Source organism: Aotus nancymaae, unplaced genomic scaffold (assembly GCF_030222135.1).
Source record: "Aotus nancymaae isolate 86718 unplaced genomic scaffold, 86718_ANA_hifiasm-v0.15.2.pri h1tg000067l, whole genome shotgun sequence".
Taxonomy (NCBI): Eukaryota; Metazoa; Chordata; class Mammalia; order Primates; family Aotidae; genus Aotus; species Aotus nancymaae.
Window position 1 is genome coordinate 38,423,427 of NW_026988482.1, and position 14,407 is coordinate 38,437,833.

Consider the following 14,407-nt stretch of genomic DNA (forward strand, 5'->3'; position numbering starts at 1 on the left):
ATATGTTTTAGTTGTGAATAACAAAAGTTTAGGGAAAGCACTAGTGTGCAGCAAAGTAGATGTGTAAGAAAAAGGTGCTGAGATTTTCTTTTTTTTTTTAAATGCAGTCTTAATTTCTAGTCTGCCTCAGGTCCTGCTCTTGGGTGTTTTCTTAAGGAGTAATAATCCTTGTGAAAGACACATGATACCAATTGACATCTCACGAATTGTGTTTGGTGGCCTGGAAATGGAGTATGACAGTTTGGATTAATTGGGATCTGTATAATAACAAGCTCCAGTTATTTTTCAACCTGGACGTAAAAATAAACAATAAATAATTTTGTGAAGGGACAGCTTAATGAATGACCTAAAGTTTTTAAACTGAGCTTTTGTTACTTACTGTGACTGGCCAAAGACTCTGTGTGTGTTTACCTATGTTTTACATTTTATAGCCATGTATAACCTTGATTATTGAAAGTCCTTGCTTTAAATGGACGTTATTATGGGATGTTTGTGGAATGGAGCTGTTAGAAAGCATGAAATGGTGCATTCCTTGAAGCATGCGTTGGTATTTCTCATAAGGTCCGTCTGTGTAAAGTGCACACTGTTTAACGTTTACTGAGTCTATCCAAAAGTGTCGGTTTCATTTAAAGAAAAATTTGTGGGTTTTACTTAGAAAATCTGCCCCAAATTTCCCCCTCTGACTCTGTAAACTGAATTTGAGACTTGATCTTCATTTTATTTTACCTGCAGTTCTTCCTGAGTGTCTTCTGAGTTCTTTGAGGAAAATGAGCCATCCTTTTATTTGTAAATAAGTTTAACTTGAATGAATATTCTGTTTGGTGTGAATATGCTAATTTTTAAATGAATTCTTAAAGTTGTTCCCCTGAGCTCTTAAATTAGAAGAGATTGATTATCTTCCTGAAATGGCATATAAAAATATGTAAAATAAATCCTTACCACACTGGAGAAGATAACTTGATAGGAAAGAGGGTTTGGTTTGTTCTTAAGTGATTTCTACCTGCTTTAGAAGTCAGGAACTGTTATTTGTGAGTACTTCTCTGTCTAAAGAAATAAGCCTGTAGCTGGCATCAACTAAGCTAACAAGGGCATCTGTCTTAGGCGCTATTGAATTCCCACTACCTGGTCCATAGTAGGCTTTGTGCTGCAGGCTTTGCAACTCTTTATCGTTTAATCCCCAGCAGCCCTGCAAAGTAGGCTTGGCAGTTGGAGACGCTGCCAACAAGGAATGAGTGAGCTGGTTGCCCAGGGTCACCCAACTAGTAACTGGCAGAGCAAGGATATGAACCCACATATCCCTGACTCTAAAGTTCTTGCCCTTTTCAGGTAATCTAAGAAATTTTTCTATTTGATTTGGATTCTATTCTCGCCGATTACTCAGCCCATATATACCAAGACTGTACCCAACAGCCCTGAGCCTCTGCTGGGAAGGTGACCATAAACCTGAGAGTGACTAGAAGCATGCATGTTGTATTGTGTATTGGTTGGTGGGTCCACCCTTAGCTTACTCAACAGGTTTTTGCTGATGGTCTTTTGTAGAGCGTGCTCATCTGGAAACTGTAAGTTGATTGTTTTTAGCCAAGCTATAAAGACAGCCCCGATTGGCACGTTCTGTCACAATTCACTCTTCAAACTGATGGAGGATTTTTCTTCTTGGTCACTCTGCAAGCCAGGGATGCCCGGCCAGCGATGCCCTGCCTGGGCCTCCCTTGGCCACGCTGGGTGTGCCGCAGCTTGCCTGTGTTATAGGTTGTACCTATGTTTGGTGGTTCCTGAGCTCTTGTATTGCACCCAAGAAAAATGAGGATATGTAGAACATTGGAGAGGGTGAGAAGGGTGGAGAAGAATTTTATTGAGTGATGAAAACTGCTTTCAGCAGAGAGGGGACTGGGGGAGAAGGGAATGGTTCGCCCATGTGGTGGCTGGGTCTGGGGCCTTTTATGGACTAAGAATGGGGCGTGCATGCTGATTGATTTGTGAGTATGCAAAAATGTTTAAGCTGAAGGCACAACTCAAAGGTGGGCATGACAGTGTAGAAAAACCAATTTGGAAAGGGTAGGTATATATAAAATAGGTGAAGGCTGGGGACCAATCAGAGGAAAGTGTGCCAAACAGGCAGACAAATTCTCAATCAAGTCCAAGGATTTAACTTGTAGCTTGGCTTTCAGGTTTTAAATTGTCTTCGACTTGGAGGTGGGGTTTTGTCAGAGACCTTCCCCTGTCTATCTAGGCATTTGTCTGCCTCTATCAAAACCATATTGGATGCTTTAAGACCCTCTAAGCAAAAAACTGCTACACTGGCTGACATACCCATAGCTGATTTTTAGGAAAGTAACTTCCAAAATGGAAAGATGAAATCTAAAACAATCTGAATTTCCCTTAAACATATTCTGGATCTCAACCTGAATATACCAAAAAACTGTCATCGATGACAGATACTCAGCCTATACAAACTTGTATGCTAACAACCTGCTTTTGCTGAGCACTTGGGGAAGATGGTCTTCTTACTGTTTTATGCCCCAACCCTCACCTTTACCCCTGCTTTCTCCCTGCTTTTGCACGTATTATGATTTGCTAATAATGCCATTTTAGAGCAGGCAAGTTGCCTTGTGCTTTCACCCAAGTGTTAGAGTCAGCCTGCCTGGGATTGCATCCATCTTTGCCTCTTCAGTAACCATGTGATGTTGGACAACTGACTTTGAGTCCTTTAAAGCCTTGGCTTCCTCATCTGCAAAGTGGGGATAATGATAGTATCTGCTTTGTTAGAAAGGTGGTCAGGATTGAATGAGATAATCCATGTAAATCCCATAGCATGGTGCCTGGCACGTGGTTTCTACACAATACACAGTAGCAGCTGTTGTTGATGTTGTTGTTGTTGAAGGTGAGATTTCTTATCAGCCAGTTGTTTGGATTATACAAGATTAGTAAAAGGTTTTTATTAAGATCTAAAAAAAGAGCCCTAAGTAAAGGGTATGCGAAGATTTGCAGCTTGTGAGTTACCATGAAGTGGTGGGAAGAGGTTATCTGAAATTGGATGAAAAATTGTAGCATCATATGTGTTTGGATATGGTTAATAACACCCATGGTGGTGAACTGAGGTAGATGGTAGAAGTTTGAGGGGTGTCCATTTTGTATCTTCCCACATGGCTCATTTTAACCAGGTACAGTTTTCTGTGTTCACCTAGTCTTTCTTACAGACAAAAATCATGACAAAGCAAATGCAGAATTTCAATGTGTTCAAATTGTTTCTTTGAACACATTGGAATTTGACAAATTTGGTGACTTTGAAATGCATTTCCATTCTCAAAACAAGCTTTATAGTAGAACTGAGGTTATTAAAGTTCTGTGAGGGTTTCTTAGTAGTTAGCCATTTGTATGATACCCATTGAAAATGGACAAATTGATACTATGCACAGGAATGATAGTATGCCTTGCTTTATTTTGGCGTGTGTAAAATTGAGACCAGAACACCAGATTTTTCTTCTTTAGAAGTATGTATTTGATAACCAAGTAAACTGTATTCATTACAGAAAAACAATACACAGATGTTTTAAAAAATAGAGCTATAATCCAAGGAATAACCACTTTTTAAAAAACTTGACATATTTCCTAGATTATTTTCAAGTATGAATGTTAGTATTTGGAGTTATAATTTGTTTTGATTGCTTTTTAGATTTGTGCCCCAATATGACACTTGCTCATTATAAATTATTTTTAGCTGTTTTCAGAGCACTATTTATGATATAAAAAGATCTGATTATTTGCTTTGAATTCCTTTTTGGTGTGTACCTGGGTGTTAATACTTACTCTAAAGAAAAAAATCTCAGAATGAATTCAGAATTAAAAGCTCAGTATTCTCAGTTGCATTCTATTTTGGAAGACCTATAGAGAGTTGTCCATTCTCTTACACCACTAATATCTTGCCCTTGCCATAAGACATATTGAAGCCACAAGGGGAAGGAGCCCCATGAAGCTCTGTCTCCCTCTCTTCTCTTCAGCACAATACACACATACACACTTAGGCGTGTTTGTCTTTCTTTGTCTCTGCTTTTTCCTTGTGTCTGTACTTGTCTGTCAGTTGGCTTGTCTCTCCCTTGCTGGAGCCATTCATCATACCCTCCTCATTCAGGGACACAGTGTGCTTTCTCTGGGCTGGTGCCAGATCTTGGAGAGAGGAGCGCTTTGAAAACTCAACTTGGACTCCCCAGCAGACCACATTGCAGTTGTGCTCAGCATCTGGCCACCACTTTGTCCATTTAATATAGGGTCCCTAACCCTACCTATAATTTGCCCATTTCTCTTCTGATCTGGGAACAAACACTTTTTTAAAGCTAGAAGCCCAGTTTAAAATTTTATGAAAAATAAGATCTCACAGTGAAAGGATGAGAGGAGTCCAACCCAACTATAATTAAATTTGGTTTTTGCTCCTTGTTTTCTTGTTGGGGGGGAGGCCAGATACTGTACTTTTCACAGAACAAGTTTCCAGTCCATGATGTTAAGGAACAGCTTAGTTCAGTAGCATGACAAGAATTTGAGCTGACACTTTTCAGCCAGAATCTTAGTTACTTACACACACCACACACACACAATCTGTTTCAAGTTTTAGTGAATGAAAAATTCACATGATAGATTGTCATTCTTAGTTTTTAAATAGTTTTTACTGTTATTGAAGTAGAAAATAGAATTTTTTGGAAATATCATTGATACATCAGCAGACTTTTAATGTTAGGAAGCTTTGAACCTTAATTTTCCAGTGCTGAATCCCATATTAAGAGTTAATAGGCAAGAAAAGAAGATGCTAACTAAAGAAAGTAGGGAGGATGGACAACAATGGGAATAGAAAATTGAAAGTACAAACTTAAAGTTACAGTCAGTTCTGCTATAACACAACATGCATTCCTAAAAAATTACTGCACAATGCAAAATTATGCAACAAAAACCACATGAGGCTTATTGGGAAAACAGGGTTATGGCACAACACTCAAAGACCTCATCAGTGACACACACAGAAAAACATAGGAACCTAATGAAAATGATAGCACAGTCTTAGCAAATGTTAAATGGTCAAAAAATACATAAATACTGGAATAAACATGGCAGTTACCTTGAAAAGATCTGGCATTTGCTTGTGGAAGGCTTGGGAAGGGTTGCAGCTTGCCTGTGAAGTGGTGGAAGGAAGTTTTCTGAAACTGGATGAAAAATTGTAGCATCAGATGTGTTTGGGTGTGGTTAATAATACCCATGGCGGTGAATTGAGGTGGATGGTGGAAGTTTGAGGAGTGTGCATTTTGTGTTTTCCCATGTGGCTCATTTCAGCCAGGTATAGTTTTCTGGGTTTACCTAGTATTTCTTACAGACAAAAATTATGAAAAAGCAAATGCAAAATTTCAATATATTCAAATTGTTTCATATTATATCAGTGGCTTTGGAATATATTTGCATTCTCAAAACAAGTTTTGTAACAGAACTGAGGGTATTTAATTTGATCAAGAATTTTACCTAATCATTTGATCTTCAAAGAAAATACATGACACATTTGCTCTGAGACACCTGCTTGAGAATTGATACCTAGAGTGTACTTCTTAAAAGTCAGAGTTCTAGTTGAGTGTTATCTCTGTCGTCTGCATACCACAGACATGCTATTCCTTTAGTGCACTGTTTCAGGGGGGTACGCAAGATGATTTTTGTAGATAAACATGGATGAATATTTTAATGTTTAGTTATGTTTATATAATAAGCTTATTGAACTTGAACTTACTGTTTAACAGATGCTCTTGTTTTGGAAGAATCTATATCATCTGAAGATAGAGGTGCCCTGCTTCACCCTGGGGCCCATCTGGAAATGGATTGGGGGATGGTTTCAGGTTGTCTTTGGCAGACGGGCACTACTGGTGATTAAGCAGTAAGAGACTAGGAATACTAACATTCTTGAAATCCTGTATGAAGAATTGTCCTGTCCAAAATACCAGTGATGCCTCCATGAGAGACTGGTTAATATTAGAGTAAGGAGGAGGAAGAAATTATGGAATCGATAATGTAAATTAAAATGTTGAGTAAAAGAAATAGTATTTTATGTGGTTTTGGTAAGAACAACGAAAATAGTTTGCAGTAGATGGAAGTTTGGAAAACACTAGTTGAGGACAAGTAGTAGCAGTGAACTTTATTTGACAAACCCTTTAGTGCCTTATACCAGGTAGTATTCTCAGTGCAGTGCAGATGCTAACTTACTCAGCTGTGGTTAATGGTTCTTGAGGCATTAGCCTAGTCTAGGGTAGTATCTCAACTATGGCTGCACAGTAGAATCAAACAGGGAAACTTGTCAAAATCTGGATGCCTAGTCTACACTCCAAACGAATTAAATCACTGTCTCGGGGGGAGGGACCTATGCATCAACGTTTTTTTTTTTTTTTTTTTTTTTTTGAGACGGAGTTTGGCTCTTGATACCCAGGCTGGAGCGCAATGGCGCGATCTCGGCTCACCGCAATCTCCGCCTCCTGGGTTCAGGCAATTCTCCTGCCTCAGCCTCCTGAGTAGCTGGGATTACAGGCACGCGCCACCGTGCCCAGCTAATTTTTTGTATTAGTAGAGACGGGGTTTCACCATGTTGACCAGGATGGTCTCGATCTCTTGACCTCGTGATCCACCCGCCTCGGCCTCCCAAAGTGCTGAGATTACAGGCTTGAGCCACCGCGCCCGGCCTGCATCAACGTTTTTAAAGCTCCTTATATTATTCCGGTGGATAGCCAAGGTTGACAGCCACTGGTCTAGGGCCTTCCAAAAATCACTCCTTTTCACAAGAAAAGCTTTACCAGTCATGCAGAAGTTAATTGAAGACCTCTGTCCCATGCTTTACAGAGAAAGATGATAGAGACATGACTCACAGAAGCTCTATCATCTGAAGCAGGTGACAAAACTGCAAACACATGTTTACAGTCCTGGCTGACAAGTGCTGATGCTTGAAAGTATGTTCAGAGTGTTTTGGGATCATAAAAGAGAGCAAAACTAAAATTTTAAAAAATCATCAGATGCCAAATTTAGAAAACTGTTAAACTGAATTTATTTTTTATTTTTCTTCCTTATACACAACTTTCATATTGGAGTGAACAAAAAGCAAAAGGCACTTATAAATCACTATCAATTTAACCTTCTTAGCTTGATTGTAGCCTTTGTATAGTTGAGTTGGAGAATAGGTATTTGAATTTTGTCTGTCCATGATAGCTAGGACAATAATTTTGTCCTGGTGTGGAACATACTCTTAAGTACTTCATAAAGCATCATTGAAGTACTGCCCTTCCAGGAATAAGTCACCATAGTTTTACCAAGAAGCTCAGGACTGCTATAAGAAGACCTTTGGAAATAAGCTGTTGAAGTCTTACTTGTGGTCATTGATTCTCATGTACCTAATGTTTTAAATACTCATATAGCTCCTGTATTGTGATAAGTCATTGTTGGATCACATGCATTTTAAAATTTAGAGTTAAGAAAATGTATAATTTTGATTAATTAAAGACAGCCATTGAGGCATTCAAGTGCATAAAATTACCAAATAATTTACTTGTTTCTGAGGGTAACATTCTTCAACAGCTCTTGATTTATATTAGTATGGATTACCTTACTCTGAGAAAACCTGATTCTCCAGTGGATAGATTTATTTTCAGCTAAACCTTTGTAGTCTATACTTAACCATGAATTACTTCCTGGTTTAAAAAACAGGCGTAGCTATTTGTGGTATTTTTGTCTTGCGCCTTTGGCATCTTAGTGGTGTGAACCGGAGCTATGCCATCTGTAGTCAAGTGAGATTATTTAAAAAACGGGGAGGGGGGTGGGAAGTAAAATGATTCACTGGAAAATTTCAGCACAGATTCTTAAGGAACGGTAAGATAACCCTAGAAACATTCTTATTTGGTGTCATATGCTGGTAGTGATAGGGAAAAAAAAAAGAACGTACAACTTGTTTCTTAAGATTTTGCTATTTTGAAAATCAGAGAGGTATGCTGTGTTAGAAAGGAAGAAAGAACTGCATGCAGTGTCAATTAGCAAAGCTCTGCAGTTGAATGAATAATTTTCCTCTCTTAGTGTGAGTTGGAGCCAGTGAGGTTCATTTCTAGCATGCAAAAATTTTCCAAAAGGCAATATTCTCATGTTTAGGATGGTTGTTTAATTTCCTGATGGGTATATGTGATACAACTCTTTATGTTGCGATACTTTAGAAACAGAAGGACCAGTTCCTAGAATGTTAAGTAAGTCTGTGGGGCCTAGATAAGCCATTTCTGAAGGCTGCTGGGTGTAACATATCTTCACTTAATGATACATTAAGTATATATATTGATTATATTGATTTCAGGGAATTCTTCCAGAATTACATTTGAGATTTGCCTGAAATATGATATCTTTTTTTCTTCGTTTTCCTTTTCAGAAAGAAGACATAGCTCATCCAGCAAGCCTTCTTTGGCTGTTCCTCCCACTTCAGTATTTTCCTTCTTCCCTTCTCTGTCCAAAAGCAAAGGAGGCAGTGCAAGTGGAAGCAACCGTTCTTCCAGTGGAGGTGTTCTTAGTGCATCCTCATCAAGTTCCAAGTTGTTGAAATCGCCCAAAGAGAAACTGCAGCTCAGGGGGAACACCAGGCCAATGCATCCCATCCAGCAAAGTAGAGTCCCCCATGGTAGAATGTGAGTATGTCCAGGAGGGTTTTTAAAGCTTACCTGCTGGAAATGGAACTGTGTATACCAGTGGCATCTGAGAGTGCCTGTGAATAATATAAAAGAGAGCCTGCTTGGGGAAGAATTCAAATGTATGTTATATTATTTCTCGATGTTTCCCTATCATGTCATAGAAAACTTTTCAGAGTACTAATAGCAGTGATTATAAGGTTAATAATATTTATTCATCCATTCTTGGGTGCTAGCTACTGAAACCTAACTCTATGTGTATACTGTATCACTTAATCACAACAACCCTATGGAATAAATACTGTTATTATCCTCGTTTTCCAGATGAGGAGAAGGAAGCCTAGTGAGATGGGGGAGTTTTGTCCAAGAAGGCCTCAAGGCATATAGGTCTGGATTTATGTCTCACTTTTGTTACTTTTTAGCTGTAGGGATTTGGGCAAGGCACCGTTTCTTTCTGAGTCTAAGAATAACAGTAACTGTGTTGAGTTATTAGGAATATTCTAGTTAATATATGTCCAGCATCTAAGTGCCTGGCCATAGGAGACAGTTAATGAATGGATACTGGCACTCCTACTGCTGCTGTTGATAATAGTAATGATCAGAAGTTGCAGAGATTCCCAGATGCTGCTATATAATTTTCTGGGGTCTGCAGAGCAAATAGGGAAGCAGTGCTTCCTCCCCTCAGCCTTAGGTTCACATCACAGCAGTGATGAGGGAAGACTGAAGGGGGTTCACACCTGCCAAGTATGGCTTTGGCAAGTTTCCATGGTTGCCCAGTAGATTGGCAGGCTTCTTGAGGTCACGTGAGGGAGTGGCCATGCATTCCCATGAAAACATACCTCGCCTTGTCATGGCATCCCTTAGCCTGGTGGCGGGTGGCTTTTCCCAGGCCAGCCTGCCTTTGGAGGTCGTAGGTCCAAGGTCTGGTAACCTGGTTAATCTCAGGGTGAGGTCCAGCACCTGCTGCTGCATAAGGACCTTGCCAGCTGGGAGAGGATGTGATATCTTGCAGTGTCTCTACTGCTCTCAGGCTATTCCAGGTACAACTATTCGGGGCTGTTTGTTCTGGTGGCTAAGCCCCTAGCCCCTTTTATTCCATCAGAAGTATAGTACAGCAAGCTTGGTTTTTGTTCCAGGAACTGTCTCAAAGCCAGAAAAACTGCCAGTGTTGTGTGTAAGTCACTGGCCAGCCTAACAGCTGTTAGAACACTGACTCCACTGAACAAAATTTACACAACCTCATTGATTCAGATCATCTTAACTTAGAGCTAGGGCTTTAGATAGGAACCAGGACAGTTGTTAGCTTCCTACCAGTATTTTCAGTTTTACCAAGCAAAATGATAGTGTCAATAAAATTCCAAGATTAATTTTTTTGTTAGTGGCACAGGCATTCCCAAGCTCCTGTCATAGAAACATTTTTCAAGGACTGGAGAATTACCACTTCAGTAACACAACATACGTTTATTAAACACTAGTCTCCCTTACTGACAGAAGCAAAGAACCTCTTTGAGATATGTTATTAAGCATGTTTGAATTCTCCTAAGTCTTTAGTGACATTTGTTGGAAATACTTGCTCACTTAGAAGTTTACTTTGTTTTGGTGAATTCTTTCTTAAAAATGGCAGTCCTAGAAAGATTCTCCAAGGGTTCTGCAGGTAGTCTTTGGTTCTTTTAGACTCTACTTCTCATGTTTTGCTTCTTACAGAAATTGCATTGCATTGGGTATCAGGTCTAAGGCTCCCATAGGCTCATGTGTAAAATTTTCCTGAAATGATAAAAGACCAGGTAAATTTTATGGTCCACTGAGGGTTTTGCCTCACCAGAAGGGCTATAGACTTAATAACTGTGAACCTTACTAACAAAATTCATAAGGAGCCTCCAAGAGGCTGGCCCTGTTCAGCACTTGGGTAGACCCAGGCTCTACCTCATTCCTCTGGCTCACCATTCACCTGGGGGCTGCTGGGGCACTCAGGCACTGGTTTTCTCACTTCCTTCTATGACAGCATGACGCCCTCTGTGAAAGTGGAAAAGATTCATCCGAAAATGGATGGCACACTACTGAAATCTGCGGTGGGGCCAACCTGTCCTGCTACTGTGAGTTCCTTAGTCAAGCCTGGCCTTAACTGCCCCTCAATACCAAAGCCAACCTTGCCTTCACCTGGACAGATTCTGAATGGCAAAGGGCTTCCTGCACCGCCCACTCTGGAAAAGAAATCTGAAGACACTTCCAATAATAGGAAATTTTTAAATAAGAGATTATCAGGTAACTTCAAATTTTCTTTCTTCATCATGCTTCTCTACATATTAAATGGGCATTTATGGGGAGCAAATCAACTACAGTCTAGAATTTCTATTTTTAAAACTGGTCATCTTCACCTTTAAGAGGAAGTTCCTTAGTTAATATGCTTGATCTCTTCACTCTTGGTTTTTAAAGAGCATGAGAATGTGTGTGTGTATGTAGATTATATAAAAGTAGCTTTTTAGTGATGTATTTCTGAAGGAAATAATACAGACTTAAACAATATCTTTCTTATCATCTGATGGCAGTAGTCACCCACTGTCTTAGTGATGTTGCTGCTTTGTTGTAGTGCTCACATGTTGTATATTCTTTATTTATTGATAATGTGGATTTTATTCCAGCTATAATTTAACTGTTGATTTCTTCTATTTTCTTACTTACAAAATACATGGAGGAGAGTTTGGCAGGCCGCATATAATGCCTGTGTTCTTTTGACAGAACGAGAGTTTGATCCTGACATCCACTGTGGGGTTATTGATCTCGACACCAAGAAGCCCTGCACCCGCTCTTTGACATGCAAGGTAGGTGGACTTCTGAAAGTCAAGCTGACTGTCCTGATAAACACGGGAGACTGGGATGTACCACACTACTCCCAAAGTCTCTCTAACCCAGAGAGGATGCTCTGGGGATTGTTCTGAATTGTGTAGGTGAGGGAATAACTTGGTTCTGTTGAAGAAAGCCTCAAATTGACAAAATGTGAAGTGTGTTGTTATAAATTATAATCTTGACAGAGGTTTTGTTTCTAATGAGCAGTGTTGAATCCAGGGGAACAGTGTTCTTTCCCAGTCTGTTATTTTTAAAGACTTTGAATATTTCCACACAGAAATTTAATAGGAGAGGCTACCCTTGACTGTTGTTTAAATAATACTGACTTAAAGCAAGTCCAGAAATTTCCTTTGCATGTGTATGAACATTTTAAAAATGTGCTACCCATGGTTCTTAAATTTTAAAGGACCACTTTTTAAAGAGTCTATGACTTTGAGATAGCCCTATTTTCTAGTTAAAAAAAAAAAATACTGCAAGTCAGGAATACCTATAAGTCCCAGCTTGTGAGGAGGCTGAGGCAGAAGGATTACTTGAGCCTAGGAGTTCGAGTCTGACCTGGATGACAATATGATACGTTTCCCTTTAAAAGAGAGAGAGAAAAAAAAAGCTAGATAAAATATATTAATAATTGATATACAGGCTAAGAAAATGTAATGGTCTTCCTTTTTGCTCTGGGGTCTTCCTTATTTTCTTTAAAATGGCAGTATGCTAATAAGAAGGTAGTATATTTGCTGAAAAGTAAGGATTATTGATTTGGGGTTGGCTTCAGGTCATCAGTGAACACCTCTACATAAATGAGCATATGTGCATTTCTCTGGAGGTTGTCCCCAGCTATCCTCCAGAAAGATTCAAGAAGTATTAAAAGTCATTGCTTTGAAGTATGTAATTTTAAACGTTGGAGGGGGAGAGGGTAAAAATGACAAAAGTTAGCATTTCCTTCTAAAAATTAGTAAAATTATTAGTGTTTTATTTTAAATTTTATTAAAGTGTATTTGAATAAAAGACTTTGGGCCCTGCCCCACCCCCGAACCAGTGGAGGCATGTTATAATCTTCTGGAGTGGGGAATTTTTAAGTGGTTCTTATTTTAATTTAAGCTTCTAATTTAATTTTAATGTATAGATTTTATCTCACAACAGTAGTTCAGAACTTTTTTGGGAAAAGGGTTGGTCAAGAGTGCCTTTATCTCATTAAAAAAAAAAAAAAACCATGGTCCATATTCCCAGAATAAAATAGTGCATACACATATACATTCTGAAATTTTCTATCTTGGATTAATGGACACCCCCACCCTAAGCCCATCCTTGGATTTCTAGGTTAAAAACTCTTAGAACAAGCTGCTTTTGTTTTGTATAGGGTACTAATTGAACACACAGTGGTGTAGTGGTGTTGGTCTATGAAGATAGCCATCTGAGCTCTGTGGAATTATGTCAGTTTTAGCTTGTCCTTAAGAGAATGTGTGAAAGCCTGCCTCAGTCCTGCCACATCATGATCACTACTTGTCATTCTCCTTCTGCCCTCTTCCTGCTTTTACCCAGCTCTCAGTAACATGGATTTCTCAATAATATAGTACCTACGGGCAGTGAGGTTTGCTTTTTTAAAACCCAAGATGCTCTTTTTAAATCATTTATAGAGTGTGGCAAGGAACCACACCTTTTTTCTTTCTTTCTTTTTTTTCCAAATTTTATTGTGATGAGAACACTTAACTTGAGATATCCTCTCTCAACAACTTTTCAAGTGTGCAATACAGTATTTTTGATTGTGATAGAATATTATACAGCAGATGTCTAGAACTTGATATCTTGCTTAACTGGAGGTTTATGCTCATTGATTAGTAAGTCCCTATTTCCCTCTCCCTTCAGCCCCTAGCAACCACAATTCTAGTCTTTAATTATTTGAGTTTGATTATAGATCTCATATAAGTAGCATCATGCAGTGTTTATCTTTCTGTGACTGGGTTACTTATCTTAGCATAATGTTCTCCGGGTTCATACTTGTAGCATATTGCAGAATTTCCTTCTATTTAAGGGCTGAATAATATTCCAATGTATGTATATACCACATTGTCTTCAGCCATCTGCTGACAGACATTTATATTGTATCTACATCTTGTCTATTGTAAATAGTACTTCAGTGAACATAAGAGTGCTAATACCTCTCTGGGATTCTGATTTCAGTTATTTTGGATGAATACCCAAAAGTGAGGTTGCCAAATTTTTTTTTTGAACTCAAAATCTTCAGGAGCTTGACTAGCATTCTTCTTGTGTCTTCTTTGCTAGGTGGACTGACTTTGAATGGGTCTGCATTTTTCCTCCCATCTTCCTTTTTAAATGATATGTGCTCCCATTGTCCTTTAAGGATGTATTACTCTCTCTGGCATAGGGCAAAGCCTGTCATCTCATTAGTATATCTTCAGCCCCACCTTGTGATGAGATCAGCATAGAACTGGCAGAAAATGCAGCATCCACCAGGCCTGCCCTTTTACAGGATGCCTTGACTTCTTTTTTGTTGTTTTGCCAGTTCTTTTCCCTTTCCTAGCCTTAACTTTGGTCTGAATCTATTAAGCTTGGTAGGGCTAAAGATTCCTTTGTGTCCCTACCCTGAGTGTCCCTACCTTGAGTGTTTCCCAAATTGCTGCCAGGTCTCTCTGTCTTAGACTTAGAACATTATCTGTTCTCTTCATCAGATGATTTGCTGCTATTTGTTCCTATTACTCATTCTCTGTTGTCTGTCTGCCACCCTGACTGCCCCTTCCTCACTTTTTCATCTGTCTAATATGCTGTTGAATGTCCTCTGTGCCTTCCATGCAGAGAGATTTGTGAATCCCATAGCCTTTGTCCATTCACTCATTGTAGAAGTTTTTATTACATACATCTGTGAGCATAGGCCTCGCTTA

At 39.1% G+C, this 14,407-nt stretch overlaps 1 protein-coding gene across 4 annotated transcripts in view; it reads left to right on the forward strand.

The window, feature by feature from the left end:
* ATXN7 (ataxin 7) overlaps positions 1-14,407 on the forward strand; it is a 115,935-nt gene that overhangs the window by 73,020 nt on the left and 28,508 nt on the right. For all 4 annotated transcript variants that reach the window (XM_064367308.1, XM_064367309.1, XM_064367310.1 and 1 more), the window contains 3 exons: positions 8,417-8,669; positions 10,672-10,931; positions 11,406-11,488. In XM_064367308.1, the coding sequence (XP_064223378.1) occupies positions 8,417-8,669; positions 10,672-10,931; positions 11,406-11,488 (596 nt within the window). The remainder of the gene's footprint in view (positions 1-8,416; positions 8,670-10,671; positions 10,932-11,405; positions 11,489-14,407) is intronic.